Source organism: Apium graveolens, unplaced genomic scaffold (assembly GCF_009905375.1).
Source record: "Apium graveolens cultivar Ventura unplaced genomic scaffold, ASM990537v1 ctg7863, whole genome shotgun sequence".
NCBI lineage: Eukaryota > Viridiplantae > Streptophyta > Magnoliopsida > Apiales > Apiaceae > Apium > Apium graveolens.
The window spans coordinates 53,033-70,612 of NW_027420692.1; the positions used below are offsets into that span (position 1 = coordinate 53,033).

The 17,580-nt window shown below is 36.3% G+C and overlaps 3 protein-coding genes and 1 pseudogene across 20 annotated transcripts; 3 read left to right on the forward strand and 1 right to left on the reverse strand.

Annotated features, from left to right (window-relative positions):
• The first annotated feature begins 669 nt into the window (after window positions 1–669).
• LOC141704454 (uncharacterized) lies at window positions 670–2,477 on the forward strand. The gene is made up of 2 exons (XM_074507708.1): window positions 670–975; window positions 1,200–2,477. The coding sequence occupies exons 1-2, from the start codon at window positions 670–672 to the stop codon at window positions 2,475–2,477; spliced, it is 1,584 nt and encodes a 527-aa protein (XP_074363809.1).
• Window positions 2,478–3,052: 575 nt separating this feature from the next.
• LOC141704455 (uncharacterized) lies at window positions 3,053–3,457 on the forward strand. The gene has a single exon (XM_074507709.1). It carries the CDS (start codon window positions 3,053–3,055, stop codon window positions 3,455–3,457), a length of 405 nt encoding a protein of 134 aa, XP_074363810.1.
• A 906-nt stretch (window positions 3,458–4,363) lies between these two features.
• On the forward strand, window positions 4,364–7,364 carry LOC141704456 (transmembrane E3 ubiquitin-protein ligase FLY1-like; annotated as a pseudogene).
• A 4,882-nt stretch (window positions 7,365–12,246) lies between these two features.
• LOC141704451 (uncharacterized) lies at window positions 12,247–16,978 on the reverse strand. Of its 18 annotated transcripts, none has more exons than XM_074507690.1 (8): window positions 16,554–16,896; window positions 16,028–16,177; window positions 14,873–15,929; window positions 14,086–14,785; window positions 13,645–13,833; window positions 13,039–13,200; window positions 12,715–12,847; window positions 12,247–12,495 (listed from the first exon to the last, which is right to left on the reverse strand). In XM_074507690.1, the coding sequence occupies exons 4-6, from the start codon at window positions 14,431–14,433 to the stop codon at window positions 13,051–13,053; spliced, it is 687 nt and encodes a 228-aa protein (XP_074363791.1). In that variant the 5' UTR covers window positions 14,434–14,785; window positions 14,873–15,929; window positions 16,028–16,177; window positions 16,554–16,896; the 3' UTR covers window positions 12,247–12,495; window positions 12,715–12,847; window positions 13,039–13,050. The 18 variants fall into 18 exon arrangements, with proteins under 18 accessions (XP_074363791.1, XP_074363790.1, XP_074363792.1 ...); XM_074507705.1 differs by lacking the exons at window positions 12,247–12,495; window positions 12,715–12,847 and having other exon boundaries at window positions 12,918–13,202; window positions 14,873–15,329; window positions 15,519–15,547; window positions 15,852–15,929; window positions 16,554–16,978; XM_074507701.1 differs by lacking the exons at window positions 12,247–12,495; window positions 12,715–12,847 and having other exon boundaries at window positions 12,918–13,200; window positions 14,873–15,329; window positions 15,519–15,547; window positions 15,852–15,929.
• Window positions 16,979–17,580: the final 602 nt, after the last annotated feature.

Consider the following 17,580-nt stretch of genomic DNA (forward strand, 5'->3'; position numbering starts at 1 on the left):
GCATTAGAAGCCATTACGTCAATCCCTCACTTAAAAATGAAATTCCCGACTGAGTTTGGAGTGGGAGAGATGTGTGGCGACCCAGCCATGTCAAGACAATGCTACTTCACTACTGTTGTGCATAAGAAGCAAGATAATGACACTCAATCTATTAATGAAGTCATTTAGATAGATGCCGGTAGAATTTTCGACATTCCAAGGGATCCCTCGTTCTCACCTGTCGGTGAAACGATCGAGATTGCGATTGATGAAAATTCCCCCAGCAAATCGGTTAAAATTGGAAAAGATTTAAATCCTCAAATAAAAGATGAATTAACGAGGTTGCTTCGGGAGTTCTCGAACATATTTGCATGGCCACCATCTGACATGTCTGGAATTCCAACTGACGTTGCAAGACACTCTCTGCATGTCGACCGTCAAAAGAATCCTGTCAGACAAAAGAGGCGGACTTTCTCAGATGAAAAGCGTCGAGCTATCGACGAAGAGCTTGATCGACTTTTAGAGGCTCGATTTATCGAACCGGTGAAATTTCCTACATGAATTGCTAATGCTATCCTGGTTAAGAAAACTAATGGAAAATGGAGAATGTGTGTTGATTACTCTGACCTCAAAAGAGCATGCCCTAAGGATTATTATCCTTTGCCAAATATAGATCAACTTATCAATGCAATGGCGGGTCATAAAATGCTATCTTTCATGGACGCTTTCTCAGGCTATAATCAAATCAGGATGGATGATCAAGATTGGGAACAAACGGGGTTTATCACACATCGAGGTATCTTCGCATATCGAAACATGCTTTTTGGGTTGATCAATGCCAGTACGACATTTCAGCGTATGATGGATGAAATATTTAAAAATCAGTTGGGTCGAAACCTCGAGGTGTATGTCGACGATATGATAACAAAGTCAAAATTTTCAAGCGGTCATACCCTAGACCTTCGAGAAACCTTTGAGAATGTTCATCGTAATAATGTGATTAAATCCGTTAAAATGTTCTTTTGATCTAAAATCTGGAAAATTGTTGGGATTTCTTTTCTCCTAATGAGGGATTGAGGCTGACCCCTCCCAAATAATAGCTATATTTAAAATGAAGGACCCTTCGACCATAAAAGAGGTTCAACGCCTCACTAGATGGATAGCGGCCCTTCGTCTTTTCATACCACAAGCCTCTAAAAAATGCTGTCCTTTTTTTCAAGGTTATCAAAGAGGCTTCAAAGAACAATAAATTGATGTGGGATGATCAATATAAAGAAAGCTTTGAAGTATTGAAAACTTTCCTGACAAGCCCACCAATTTTAGCAAGAGCATTGTCTCGTGAAGCTTTGGAAGTGTACATCTCAGCCTCTAATGGGTCGATAGCCTCCGTTCTAGTCAAAGACAGCGAGGGACGTGAAGCCCCAGTTTACTATGTTAGCCATACTCTGAAAGATGCAGAAACTCGCTACCCACATGTGGAGAAACTAGTTTATGCTCTCGCCATAACAAGCAGGAATCTCCGTCACTGCTTTCAAGGGCGTCCTATAAAAGTCATGACTAATCAACCCCTAAAGCGCATCTTGCACAGACCGGATATGACATGGCGTCTAGCTGCTTGGACGGTCAAACTTAGCCAATTTCACATCGAGTACCTATCCCATAGTGCAATAAAATCCCAAATCCTATCAGTCTTTGTTGTAGAATGCAATTTTGACACATCTACAACTGAAGAAACGATGTTCCCACAGAAGGCCTGTACTCTTTATGTCGACGGATCCTCAACAACATCATCAGGGGGTGCAGGTGTGATCTTGATCAGTCCAGAGGGCTTCAAAATACAACAAACTTTGAAATTCTCATTCCCGGTAACAAACGATGTAGCCGAATACGAAGCATTGTTAGCAGGAATACGCCTAGCGATTGAGCTGAAAGTGAAAGTTTTAGAAATATTTGGTGATTCCCAGCTTGTCACCAAACAACTGCAAGGCGAGTTTAAGGCACATGATGTTCGAATATCGACATATTTGAATCTAGTCATGTCCTTGTTGGGGAAAGTTTCGTCATGGACAATCAAGAACATTTGCAGGGAAGACAACCAATGGGCTGACGCCTTGTCTAAATTAGCATCATCCGTCGCTGCAACATCAGAGGGAATTTATGTCGAAGAAAGAAATGCTTCCTCTATTGATATGGATACTCCATCCGTCGACATGCTGAAGGTTAATGAAATCTCCTCTATTGCAGATTGGCATCAACCTATTTTGAAGTACATCTTGCAGAACAAATTGCCACAAGATAAGGGTGAAGCCAGAGCCATTTCATACATGGCAAGAAACTATTATATGCTAGAAAACAAATTATATCGACGAGGGCTCGTGGAGCCACTACTCCGATGCTTGGGACCAGAAGAGTCTCACACCTCGATAATCGAAGTCCATACAGGAATTTGCGGGGATAATTTGGGTGGAAAGAATTTAGCCCTTAAAATAATGAGGTAAGGTTTGTTTTGGCCCACAATGCGAAGTGACTGTGAAGATTTCTTGCGAAAATGTAAATCATGTCAAATATATGGAGCGGTATCTCATCAGCCCTCGGTGGAAATGATCCAGGTTGTCAACCCATATTTCTTCTACCAATGGGGTATAGACATCGTGGGTCCCTTCCCGAAGTCCAAAAACCAGGCACAATACATCTTACTGGCTGTTGACTACGTAACAAAATGGATCGAGGCAAGACCATTAGCCAAAATCCGAGAGAAGGAGATGATCGAGTTTCTAATGGAGTTCATTATATTCAGGTTTGGGGTCTCAAGAATTGTGGTAACTGACAATGGAACTCAATTTGTAGGAGAAAAGTTCACCAAAACACTTTCACAAATCAAGATTAAACACATCAAATCCTCGGTGGCATAACCCCAGGCTAACAGACAAGTTGAAGTGTCTAACGCATAATCTTACAAGGACTTAAGAAAAGGGTCGATGAATTACTAAGACCGTGGGTCTATGAGTTGCCGAATGTGCCCTGGTCTTACAAAACGACCCCTAGAAGTGCGACGGACATATCCCCTTTTAAGATGGCTTTTGGCTTGGAAGCAATTTTACCAGTCGAAATGTTTCTTAACTCATCAAGGGTCGAGTATTTTGATGTTGAAGCCTCACGAGAAGGAATCCAACTTCACAATATTCTTATGGAAGAAGTTAGGGATGAGGCATCGAAGACAGTACTCCAACAGCAAGCGCGCACAATAGCTTATTTCAACAAGAAAGTAAAAGTTAAACAGTTTTTGGTTGGGGATCTAGTCCTTCGAGAGTCAGCGGCTTCACAACCCACCATCACGGGAAAGTTCAAAGCCCCATGGGAAGGACCTTATCAAGTAACAGGGCTCGTCACGCCAGGAACCTACCGACTGTCTATGCTCGATGGTACACCCATAAAAAATGCTTGGAATGCTATTCACTTGAAGAAGTATTATCAATAGTTAAGTTATTTGAATTGTGAGAATGAAAAATGTCAACTTTCAGACTATAAAAATTATTCTTAATGAAAAGGGGTTAATATGAGATCCCGGTTAATAGCCTGTTATTTCTCTTTACAAGATCAAGCCAGGTTTATGGTGTTACAAGATAGAGATGGTTTTGCATTTCAACGTCCATGACTCCATTCTTAACCTTTAGGAGGAATCTACCATAGAGAAGCAGACTTATTGACCTTTGCAAACCAAGCTACCACTTTCAACAAGGATTGTTACTTCTGAAAACCTTCAACAGATCTACGTTGCTTTGAATATGATTGGCTAGATCGCCTAGTGGATTGGTTTCTGCTGATTGGAAGGCAGAACCGAGGACTACTATGATTTGAATATATTGCACAAAACTTTAGGTTCTTTAAGTTAGAATATTTAGATCCTTACTTGGGCCTCACCTGTTAAGTGAAAATATAAGAGCCTTTCCTTTTTTCTTCTTGTTTTCTGATCACTATTAATTACTGCTCTGCTGTTTGGCTCTTTATGTTGAGTTTCCGTAAAAGCCTGCATCAACTCCTATACCTTGTGATTCAGTTTGACAAACTTTGTGTGTTTTGTTTACTGGATTAGATGTCAAGCTTTTCTTGTTATGATTTTCGTCCTTATTCCCTCGCTTGATTTTTGTGGCTGAAGTTTTTGCCTAGTGATTTCATCTGTAATTATTTAATGTTTTATAGTGTTCTTCTATGGGGTAGGCAACATACTTGTTTACTTCAGTTTACATTATCATCTTGCATGTTTAGCCTAATTAGGATGTTTGTATTATGCTATTGTTGATTTAATCTTGATGTGGCTCATTTTTGTCGTTTTTCTCCTTAAAAAGAACTCATATTTAGTTTCCATTTTTTAATCGGTAGGGGATGGTTATATTCTATAAGGTGTTTGAAGATGAACATAAAGTGTGGGGTGCAACAATCAAAATAGAAGGGGATTATATATGGCCCTTACGATTACTTCGAGCAGTAGCCTACCCATATTGATATGATTTGCACCCGTGACTCCAGTTTTAAATCTTATAGTGTGTTCAGTACTGATATATGTATAATTATACTGCAGAGAAAAATCTGGAGAATCTGGATACAAAGATGATTACAATATCTCCAATCCATATTACTCGGTAATTATCATAACAATTTGAATTGAATGTTGTTTTGGCCATATGATAATTGATAGTAAATTGTTGATTAAAGTATCTCATATCAGTAATTGTTATCACAAATTAATAGTAATGTTATTTGCCATTGTATGGTTCCTTCTCACATAATTTACCCTGTTACTTGTGGCACACTGGCATATCATATGCAGCAGCAGGACCGTGATAAGCTGTAGAACTTGGGACTATATCAATGAGATTTGGAAAACATTATGTATTGATAGATTGAGAATGATTGATTTTCCTTAACCGTCTGCCATATATTAGATCTCTCTCCTTCAAGTTCTCCTGTTAATTCAGCAAAGGAAACATAGCAACACGCAATCTGTAAGGGTTCCATCTTGATCCTATTTGTTGCTTCTACAGGATTCTCAATTTGTGCCAGTGATCAGCTACTGCAGTTTTGTTGTTTTGAGACACTTGTACCGTTCTTATTTTATGGATATCTGCAGTTTCGTTATATACTAGCTGACGGATATTCCATCCTACTGTCAGGGAGCTGTCAAAGTTTCAAGTTTCACAATTGGACAACAGCCTATCATGGATGCATACCTTTGTCTTTTACATCTGACTGCAGGAATCACAGTTGGTAATTAGAATAAAACTTATTCTCTGTCTTTGGCATTGACCAAATTTTATTATTTTAAAAAACTATTTCTCACTACTTGTGTTCTCCATAATTGTCACTTCTTCATGTATGCAGAACAATTGTATAACGCATTTGCCACTGCCGCATTCTTCAAGTTTGTTGTCTTCTCTTTTTGTGAGTTGAGATTTTTTCTCCATATATGGAAGGCAAATAGGCCTACAAATTACATACAGAGTGTGGAAGCGAGGCGTGAACTTTCAGTTCTTTGTATTTATTTCTGTGAGTAAAACTTTTGCTTAGCTGTTTGTAATGAATTTATGTCCTGTATGCATACCTTTGAAATTCATAACATGAGATTCACATTGAACATTTATCACTATGAATGCACTTATACCTGAATCTCGGGCCACTGTGTATAGGAAGATACCTTTTTTTAATTTTAAATTTTGAATTGCTTCCCCAATTTAACATGTATCTTTGTTACTTGGATTACCTGTTCTGACATTCCTACATGAAATGCTAAGATTATGATCATTTTATTACATGAGCTTGTGCAACGTTGTGTTGTTGTAGTGTTTGGCAGTATATGTAAGGTTCATTCTAGTAACAGAAGATAATAGTATACCAGAAAACATAATCATGAATCTTTTGAGAGGATATATATAGTTGCCAGTTCTGCTCTAGAACAGTTGCAATCCTAAGCTATCCTCTTCTTCTACATTTGAAAGAAAAGCATTTGTGTACTTGTAAAATAAGATTTCTGATAAAAACATTTGATGGCATATAACTTTTTTGTGGAATAAATGTTTCAACTTATTAGCATTAGTATCAATTATATTAACCTAAAAGTTATGGATATTTATTCTTAGTAGGGAAGTAGTGCTACTTCACACTCACACATCTTTATGGTTTACGTTTTCAGGTGGTATCCTTCTGGGAGGTATTCTGATCACGTACGAGTTCCCTAAATTCCTTCTAGTTATTACTCTGGTTGTGCACTCCTACTGGATACCTCAGATTGCCACAAATGTTTTTCGTGACCCAAGAAAGCCACTACATCCTAGTTACATTATTGGAATGAGTGTAACTCGGCTTGCAATTCCTTTATATATCTTTAGATATCCCCGCAACTTCATGCACATTAAGCCTGAAAGGAGTTGGTGCCTCTATTTGGTGGGTTTTGCTGGGTTGCAAGCAAATATTCTTTTACTGCAGCACTATCTTGGATGTCGATTCTTCATTTTTTGGCAGGTTTGATGTAACTTTTCACAATATATTAGTTCGTGCAACCCTTCTCTATTTTGTTAATTAGTTTATGTAACTCTTCCCTGTTATTTTTATATAAAATCAAGGTAGAGAATGCCTAATCCCTGTATATTGTTGTAAAGAGAGTGCCAACCAATATTCTGAGGAGCTGCAATAATTGTAATGCTTAAAGGATTCTTAAATAAATGAGGAACCGCACAATCAATTTCATACTTAGGATTTCTCACATAGATGTGATCAAACATCACTCTAAATCGCTTGTGTTTTTCAAAAAATCTTGATGTAAATCGTAATATGTTGTCCAACATTTAGGCAGGGAATCGTGATATGTTTTTTAGAGTGTAGTATTGTGTCAATTTAGTTGCTGGTTCACTTGATCATTATAAATAGCAGTTTCCAGAAAAGATCAATTGCTTTATTCATGAGTCCTGTCTGTATAATGCTTTTTTTCATTGTTGCTTGCAACTTTTGTCTTCTGTAAATCTTGGCTTCGCAATTTTTTTTATCAAATTATGAAAATCATATCCTAACTTTGATCTTTTTCTTTCATAGATCCTCATGCAGATGTTTCCACAAAAATATAATTATCATAACGGCCGGATCAGGATGTAAATCATGCCAGTGACTGTGTCATTTGCATGGTGCCCATTGATTTCACTCAACATCCAGATTTTTGCATGGTACTTTTGGACAGCTTTCAGCTTGAAGTTTAAGGCTATGTAACTAACGTTGTCCGAACCTATATGTGCAGGTAACGCCATGTGAACATGTCTTCCATTCACATTGCTTACTTAAGTGGATGGATATAAAGATGGATTGCCCAACCATGCAGGCGGCGACTTCCACCAGTGTAGCTAAGGGCCGGAACCAGAAATTTTTTTTGGAATGCCAAAATATAGAACATGACTTTTGAAGCCAAAATTTTTTGAGACATTATGGATTCGCAAGAACCATACTGTGAATTTATGTGTATAAAACCTCAAAATGTGTAAGGTTTGTGAATATATCTGGGGCACATCAAATTATCTAATCTATATATATATATATATATATAGTTACTCAAATGAGATGCCTAATTATATTGAGATATGAGATCTAATCTCAGTCCTTTATTTTAATTTTTTTATAATTTTTTTTAATCCTTACCACACAATTATTGCTCCAATCCAACAGTTTTTTATCCCTCCCTCTCATCGACACCACCCCAACCCGTGCACTCTCTCTCCACCTCCACCACCACCACCACCTGACGCCGCTGCCGCTCCATCACTCATCGCCGGACTTTTATATCTCTCTCCTTCCCCCTCCTCTCTCTCTCTCCATCTTCATACTTTCAAGGAATGAAAAAGAAGCAAAAAGTGCACTAAAAAAACTCAAAAGAAACTTAGGAAATGTGCTGCATTAGTAGCTCTTTTACCATGATGATTAATAGACAAAATCTAAGAAATGCGGACAAGACCACAAGTGTTGAACAAAAACAGCACATCTCTATTAACATTTCATTCATGTCTCAATAGGTTGAACAAAGTTTATGATAAGCACCAAGACATAAATTTTCCAACAACAAGGATAAAATAAAAATTATAAGGATACCAGAAATGAAGGTGGTCCTAATCAGTCCAAAGGCAAGACAAGAGGACGGAGGAGTGATCCAGGAGAATGGTGAGTGGATGATGTGGAGAATGTAGCTAACATGGACTTCTGATCAGTAAATACTAAATACTTTATTAATATTTGATGAAATGTTTTTTTTAAGTTGGTCGTTTTGAAAATTTTGATTGATGAGTACAGTATACTTTAGCTCAATTGCGTTTACCAAGTGAAAATTCTTAACCGTAAAAATATAAAAAGTTTACATGCATTTGGGTGAGTTATCCATCAAAAAGCCCTCCAATGTATATAATTACTTGAGTTCAAATTTTACTTGCGATTTTACTATTTTTTAACATTCTACATCTTCAGTTCTTCTGCATTTTAAGTATCCATTACAAACATTTTTTTACATCCATTCAATTATATAAACATGGGCAAGTTAGCTCAGCTAGCCTGTACTCAGCATCCTTCACAGTTCCCGAATTGATCATTGTTTCTATTGTATCAAACTACACAGGGACGGATTTTAGGGGGGAATGGGGTGGCCATGGTCCCCTCAAAACCTCCCCACGAGCTTACATTGTTCCAATTATATATATATATAGGGTCTTACTCAAATGAGAACTCATTTTAAAATGAGATATGAGATCTAATTTACACCACACAAAATTTAAAACTACTTTTAATCTACACCACTCATTTTAAATCTCAACATCATCTTCACCAACTATCACCTCCCCCATCTTCTTTCTAAACCAGCCAACCACCGCCGCCTCCAATCGTCGGACATCACCATTTCCAGCTACCACTACCTCCGGCGACCTCCAGAAAATCACCACTGTCAAACATATAATCACCGCTGTCAAAATAAGAAATCACCGTCGGAAACATAAAAATCACCCCTCCGGGCACCTGTAAACAACAAATCAACATCGAAGAAAAAAAATCATCACAACTGGTCACCACTTTTATCCACCAGATCCGGCCACCAACTCCGTTCATTGACTATGATCACCAATATCATCACAAAAATTACTAGATCTAATTATCACCTCCTTTTATATTTCATCATCTCTAACTATCACCTCTTTCATATCTTCTTTCTGCTTACCACTACCTCCAACCTCCATTTTCGGCCACCACCGTCGCCGACCGCCACCGCCACCGCCACCACCACCACCGGCAGCCACCGGAAAATCACCATCGTCAAATTCAAAATCACCACTGTCAAATCAAAAATCACCTCCGGAAAATAAAAAATCACCACCTAAAAATTGAAAAATCAAATCCAGAATATAAAAAATCGCCTTCGACAACCTAAAATTACCACATCTAACAACTATTTATGTCCACCAGATCCGGCTACCAGCTCCTTTCATAAACTCCGACCACCATATTTAAATTTAAATCACCAACGAATAAACTATAAGCACCAAAATCGAATCACACAACCAAAAAATCATTAGACGACCTCAATCAATCCCAACAATCATCACAAACTCTAATTAACTAATTAAAACTACAGAGATGTTGCATAACACAAAAACAAAATTTGTGATAAATTAAATATGTACAGGTTGAATGAATTTTTTACAATGGGGGTATAGAGGAGGCCATGTAAATCTCCGTCATCAGTGATTTTAAAACTGAAGTGGTTGTTAAGGATTGAGATTCCGGCATCGATGGTGAATGTTCCGGTGGGAAAGAAAATAAGCAGTGTAGAGAGTTGATGAGTTGGAGATTAAAAAAGAGGTATGTGATGTGTATTGTAAAAGATGTAGAGGAGGTCAGGCGGCAATGGTGGATGGTGGTGGCGGAGGTGAAAAGAAATGGTGGAAGTTTGATGAGGCGGCTGCGACGGCGGGTGGCGGAGGGTGGGGGCGGTGGAGAGAGGAGAGTGTAGAAGGTGGATATATTATGTATGTATATAAGTGTGTGTGAATGATTTGTGGCAGGTGAGAGGTGAGAGAAACGGAGGAGATGAAATTGGCAGGAAGGAAGAAGGGATAAGAAATGTGTGGTTTAGATTATAAAAAATTAATAAAAATTAAGGGCCGAGATTAGATCTTATATCTCACCAAAATAGAGGTTCTCATTTGAGCAATTCCCTATATATATATATATATATATATATAGGGAGTTGGTCAAATGAGAAACGTGAGATATGAGAACTATCTCAGCCCTCTATTTTAAATTTTTTATAAATTTCTTTTAATCCCCACCACACAATTATTGTTCCAACCCAAAAATTTCTTTATCAGTCCCTCTCATCAACACAACCCCAACCTTTGCTCTCTCTCTCCACCTCCACCACCCGATGTCGTCGCCGCTCCATCACTCATTTTCGGACTTTCATCTCTCTCTCTCACCTTCCCCCTCCCATATCTCTCTCTCAATCTTCATCCCCTACCTCCAGCACCATCCTCATCGCCTCCGACGTCTTTCACTTAAAAATTAACGACTACAAAGATATACATAGCCTCCGATTTATATTTTTGATCACAAAAATTCCACTAGCCTTTTATCATGTACGGATATAATTTATCACAAAATTGCATTTTTCTTTGTTGTGTATTAGTCGTTTTAATTTAATTGTGGTGATTTTGGCTTGTATTTGGCGATTCTTATGTAATTGGTGGTTTGTATATATGCTCGTGGTAGTGGTCGCCGGAAATGTTGGTCGCCTAAAATGGAGGTCGGCGGTGGTTGGAGGCGGCAGGTGGTGGAATTTGAAAGAATAGGGTGATAAAATATTTAAATATTAAAAAATTAATGTGTGGTAAAGTATTAAATAATATATAAGAATCAGTGGTTATGATTGAATCTCATATTTCACAATAAAACAGTTTCTCAGTGGAGTAAGATCCTATATATATAAGTATAAAATGTGTATATTAATAATACTTTTTTTAGTTTTTGAGTTATTTATAATTTAATTCAGGGACTACAAATGTTACTAACTATTGGAGTACAATGTTTCCAAGTTAATATGAAATTAAGTAAAAATAAAATATTAATATCCATGATGATTTGACAAGGTTAATAACTATTTTGGCAATCCATTGTTGGAGATGCTCCAAGATTTGTGAATTTATATGGGGATCATAAATTTATGGGAGGACGAAATACACTATCTAATCAATTTTTATACATAATTTGGAACATTGTAAGCTCATGAAGAGGTTTTGAGGGGACTATGGCCACCCATGCCCACCTTAAATCCGTCCATGTGTAACTTGATACAATAGAGAAAACAATCAATCCAGAAACTCTGAAGGATGCAGATTACAAATTAGCTGTAGCCTAGCTAACTTGCTCATGTTTGTATAATTGATTGAATGAATGTAAAATGTTGTATTGCATACTTAAAAAATAGAAGAGCCGAGGATGTAAAGTGTTCAAGAAACGCCGGTTGTGATATGTAGTTAACCAGTCAAATACAATAAAGTAAAATTTAAGTGCTTCTTGATGATAACTCACATACTGACGAACTCATGCACGCACGATGCTTAACTGTAAAAAACTCTTTATGAACTTATGTAAACTTATTAGTTTTTTATACTAAGGAATTTTCACATGATAACTGGCATTGAGCTAAATCATTACGCCCTTTTTATATGACGCTTTAACTTTTACACACATTTCAATGTTCTTTAACTAGGCAGATAAAGTTTATTTGCACAATTTTCTTTCTGTGAATAAAAATAGATAAGTATTTTAATTCACAAAAACAATTTAAAAAATTATATTTCTAAATAAGCGGATTGAAATATGTGCAAAAATTAAAGCGTTATATAAAAAAATAGAGGTTGTATTACAACAAAATTTTGAGTAGAACTACCAACTTAAAAAGGTATTAACTGAAATGAATTAAGTAAAACTTTTACATTGGTTAAATCATTGGTGTCGCTAAAATCTTAACGTAAAAATGACGTATTGAAATAGAGTTTAGCAATGAATTCATTACTCAATTTTGTTTCATCTTCAATTAGAGGTCAACAACTAATTTTATTGTTTTAATTATTTAGATATTAAATTAATTTAATTAAAAATTGAACATGCTCATTAATTTGTATGGTTATAAAAATATCATATTTTTAATTTAATTATATTTAATCCAAGTTTAATACAAAAACTCCCGAATCGACTCCAAATCTAACTATGACTCCAACTGGGTCTGAAAATACCAAACAATAAGGCCTAGTCACAATGAACCAAGGCCTACATATGTTATTGGGATTTTAGGTATTTCCGATTATTACATGTCTCACTTGAATTTTAGAGTGAACAAAAGAGCGAAAGCTCGAGTGTTCCACCAGTGGATGCCAAACCATTCTTGCAGTACTCCCAAGTGAACTGGTCTGTCCGGCTGGTTTCCTAATAATACATCCCCTGTAAACAACACAATTAAATGTTATTAGACATTTATACACACACTAAGGTGCCATAAATAGGTAATGTAAACTCTAATGAATGGTAGGAATTTCCAGATACATGATTCTTGATGAGTAAATAGACTCTGTGAATATAACACATGCAAGGACGATTTTAGGTATTTCCGATTATTACATGTCTCACTTGAATTTAGGTATAGGTATAGCCTTGGCTTACCCTCTTATCCACCAAGGACGATAATCCATCGGATTACATGATAATTGATCCACCAGACTACAAGGTAAGTGATTCCAAGCATACAACTTTAAATTGGAGAATTACCTCCAAAGTTTCTCAATGAGGATAACCCCTTGAATACAGAAACAAAGCTCTCAATTAGAATAACCCATTTAATAATTAAAAGCTATATCAATAAAAAATAATCTTAAAAGAGAACAAATATATACCAAAAAACTTATATATCAGCATTCAAACAACATATTTCTATATCTACATCTACATCAACATCAAAAACTATCTACTTACAATTACATTCCTAACCTATCTAGCTCACTAAAGGCGCATTCCCCAAGCAATTCTCCCCAGATGGATATGCTGCGAAACCATAAATAGTATTAGCTGAAGCAAAGTTCGTAGCATCACGTACAACTTCCACAAAAGCTCTAGCTTTGTCAATGACTTCATAGATCTTGCCTTTGTGTTCTCTAGTCGCAGAGCAATATGAGTTAATAATCAGTCTAAAAGCAATACAACCGAATATTTAGCACAAAGCTGAAATTAAAAAGTTATCTCTAGCCGCTATTGCTTTAAAACTTTTACAGTTGAATAAATTCTCTCTCATAATTTGCTCAACAGCTCGGATAATGACTAAAGTAGGGTGTCCTGGACCTTGATTAGGAACCATTGCTCTCAGCTCAACTAAACAATAATTCGAAATAGGGTACTTCAAAGAGCTTTCAAGATAAGAAAAAAATCACTGATTAAGGCTTTGTTGTAGCTGCTAGAGTGAGAAGAAGAGAATCTATCTAAAACAACTTTACCAAATTAGCCAGGGTCGTGTCACATCAGAATATGTTTGTAGAGCCTTTCATATCAATTACAAAAATATATAAATAATAGTGTAGCGAAGCAATATATGAAACTTACCTTATTATGAACACTAAAAAATCCTGTAATTTGGAATGTGGCTCCTGACAAATAATCAATAACACTTCTGGATAGTCCTGCTAGAGTAGAAAGGGGTATCACCAGTAGCCGATTCAGGAATTTATCAAACATACAATTTGTTGTGAAAAATCCCATCCGAACAAAAGTCATCCCAATGGATGCTTCCTGCTGTAGTAGCAGCTATAAGTAAGAAATTTGGTGACACTCTTGACCAGAAAAAATACACTTATAAGCTTAAATTTGGACAAAAAAAATGATTAGAGCAGCTCCTAATTTATTCTACATCATCTGGATTCAAAGAGATGCAAAAAAGAGTAACCGTGAGAAAGATGAATTAAATATGTACATATCCACACACATGAGATAAGAAATCAGACCAGCCAAGTATGAAATAATTTCTAACAGTAACCACCTACTCACCTCTTCCAGTATAATACGATCCCATTTCACGGAGTGTAAAGTAGATTTGCCGTTACAGGATCCATATTCAACTCCTTCCGACTTGTTGGTAGAAGAACCAGCTCCAAAAGTCTTATCCTTGTTGTAATGCTTCCCTTTCTTTGAAGACTCCTCCTTTCCTTCATCCACCGACTCAACACCCTTGCCTTTCTCTGATCTGTTTAGTTCAGGATTCTTACCCTTCTTCTGTTTCGACTGCTTATTAGTTCTAATAGCATTTAGACCGCCAAAATATTTCAGGTGAATAGATATCTTATGTTCATAAAATAATAACTTTCCACACCAAATGCACTTATGTTTAGCTGGCATAACATTTTTCCTCTACTCAGCTTCAACAATAGAATATGTAGTAATAACAAAATCATAATCTGAGAATTCATGAAGGGTTTTGCCTCTGTTGCCTCCATGACACACTAGCACCTTGTTGCTACCTCTTAAGTTAAATCGATCAATCTCATTTACCCATTAAATCACAAGGGTAGCTTTAACTTCTGGCAACCCTGATCAAAATTTACAAGTATGTCTGCCATAATGGAATCCCCAAACAACAGGTATCCGAAGATCCCAATGGTAAAGTAGATTCCTGAGCAAAGTACTAGAGAAATTCGAACAACTGAGGTCATATCTGATGCTTCCCTAAGCGCCCCTCCAATAATATGAACTGAAATTAAAAACATTTTCATAAGTAATTTCCTCAGAAAATTAGTGTCATTTATAAGAGTACTTGTTTCTATTAGTTTTAACTAACCATTGAAGTGAAAAGTGAATGTAGTGACGGTGACTGGAGATAAAGCGAAGATGTTAAAGAAGGAGGCTCGATTGTCCAACTGAGGTATGAGCTTTGGTGTATTTGTTTTGCCTTCTAAGAGTGCTGAGATTGCCATTCCTGAGCATATCCCCACAAACACCAATGCTAACAGAACTGATACTGCTGAACAAAACCTTAATGATTCTTTAAAACAAAAAACAAAGAACACGGATACAGGGATCACTAAACTGGAACATAGCTAATGTATGTACGAGAGAGGTCTACATTGATTATTTGTATTGACCTACTCGACCGAACAAAACTAGTGGTAGTGAAATGAATATTAGAGTAAACAAAAGAGCGAAAGCTCGAGTGTTCCACCAGTGGATGCCAAACCATTCTTGCAGTACTCCCAAGTGAACTGGTCTGTCCGGCTGGTTTCCTGATAATACATCCCCTGTAAACAACACATTAAAATGTTATTAGACATTTATACACACACTCAGGTGCCATAAATAGGTAATGTAAACTCTAATGAACGGTAGGAATTTCCAGATACATGATTCTTGATGAGTAAATAGACTCTGTGAATATAACACGTGCAAGGTTAGCTTAAAGTAAGTTGATTCCTACAAAATGTTCAAACCTTTGCCTTGCCATTTTAGCACTTCTTCCCTGATAAGATGTCGAACCAACATATCGTCAGAACCATCCAATACCTGGACAAGCATTATTTCTCTTGTCCAGTCTTATATACATATATTATGGGCATGCTCCGCAATCCAGACCAGCATCAATCAACTTTTTAGTTGTAACATTCTTATACATTTAATTAGTTGGAACATGCAAGATATCCTGTGGCACTAATTAACCGCGACTAATAACATATAGCTTTGCAGTGATGCATTTAGAGCTCAGGAATGTAAAAGGCATCTGTCGATGTCATAACCGTCAAGTATTATCATGAACGGGCATGTACCTCTGGCATAAAAATTACAACATGATCTAGTGTCCGAGCATCAAATTTTGAACTGTTTGGCTTTTCTAGACCCAACACCTACAAGATGCATGAAGCAATGCAGTTAATCTTAAGTGTATATTATCTTTCAGTGAACGTTCTACATAAATAAATCTATAAATTAAACTCTAACTTACAGATCGATCAAAATCAATAACAGAAATCTGCATTCCTAAGAAGATCCCAAGATATGGAACTTTATTTTCTCTGGCATAATTAGCAGCCAGTATGATTCCTTTAATCCCATGATCCCCAAATTCAGCAGGAACCAACACACGTGCTGCACTCTGAAGACATGGATAAAATAACAGTTCAAATCATTAAGAAAATATAATATTTGGGACCCTGCACAGCCACCGAAAAACACAGCATTCCCCCACTAATGTTAGAACATCAATGTAATCTTCAGCTATAAGCTACACAAATAAAATCATTTATGCGAGTACGAAATGACAACAGTAAATTCTAATTTGAATAGGCTTTGCTCCAAAAATTCCGATTCAACATGAAATTCTAAAAAATTAATATCAATACAACACGTGTCTAGCAGTAACAATAACAAGGCCACCAGTATAGCTTATAAAGATCTGTAAACCCAACTTCTTTCAAGATTAACAATACATACACCAACTTTTAATCGAGTAGATTAGAAGTTAATCTTACCTAATCAAGCAAACCCAATTTCTTTTAACACTAACAAAGCTCCAAAGACCTGTAAACAAAACTTTATTAAAATAAAAACATAAAATTTGAAAATAAATTCGAAATAAACTTACTTTTCTCACATAAATTGAGTAGACCCAACTTCTTTCAAGATTATTTAGCACGAATCGAGCTCGATTTAGGAATTAATCCCGTTTAATTAAAGGTTAGTACAAATAGGGGTATAATTAGGTTTAGAGAGAGTGATTGAGAAGAGAGGCAGTGAAAGATGAGGGAGAAGAGAGACTGAGAGAAGAGAGATGAGACAGTGAGAGAGAGGAGAGAAAAGAGAAGAGAGAATGAGAGAGGGAGGGGGCACCGGAAAAACTGAGAATAAAATTTTTGGTTAAGCGGGGAATTTTTTGGTGTATTAACGGGGGAAAGAAACAAGCGGACCTTTTTTTTTAAAAAAAAACGATTATAAACATCGGTTAGTTAAGATACCGATGTCTGACAATACCTTTAATATCGATTTTGAAGCGACCGGTGTTAAAACTGCTTTTAACATTAGTGAAATTTCTAACCGATGTTAAAAGGGTGATGTCGTAGGCACTATTTCTAGTAGTGGTGGGTCCCTACTAACGTGGAGGGCTAAATTTTAAAATTAGGAAAGTTATTGTGTGAACTAGTAAAATGTTAGTGTTAAAAATAAAGAAAGCTTAATACAAATTTTAAAAGTTATTTTCTAGTTTTCATTTTAAGGATTATTTCTATTTGAAAAAATGCATATATATATATATGAGTCACCACATTTTTGTTGTAGACCACGCAGACCACCTATGTTCTGCAATCAAAACCCTATGAAATATATTATTTCCTGAAGCATGTTTATGAATATCACTAATTTATTAAAATTATTGAATATCATTTAAGTTTAATAAGTATAATGTGTATATTCTGCAATCTAAACAATTTTTTTTGCAAACTAAACATGTTTCGTAGGATAAAACATTTTGTAATGTTCTACATGCAAGTACATGTATGATAT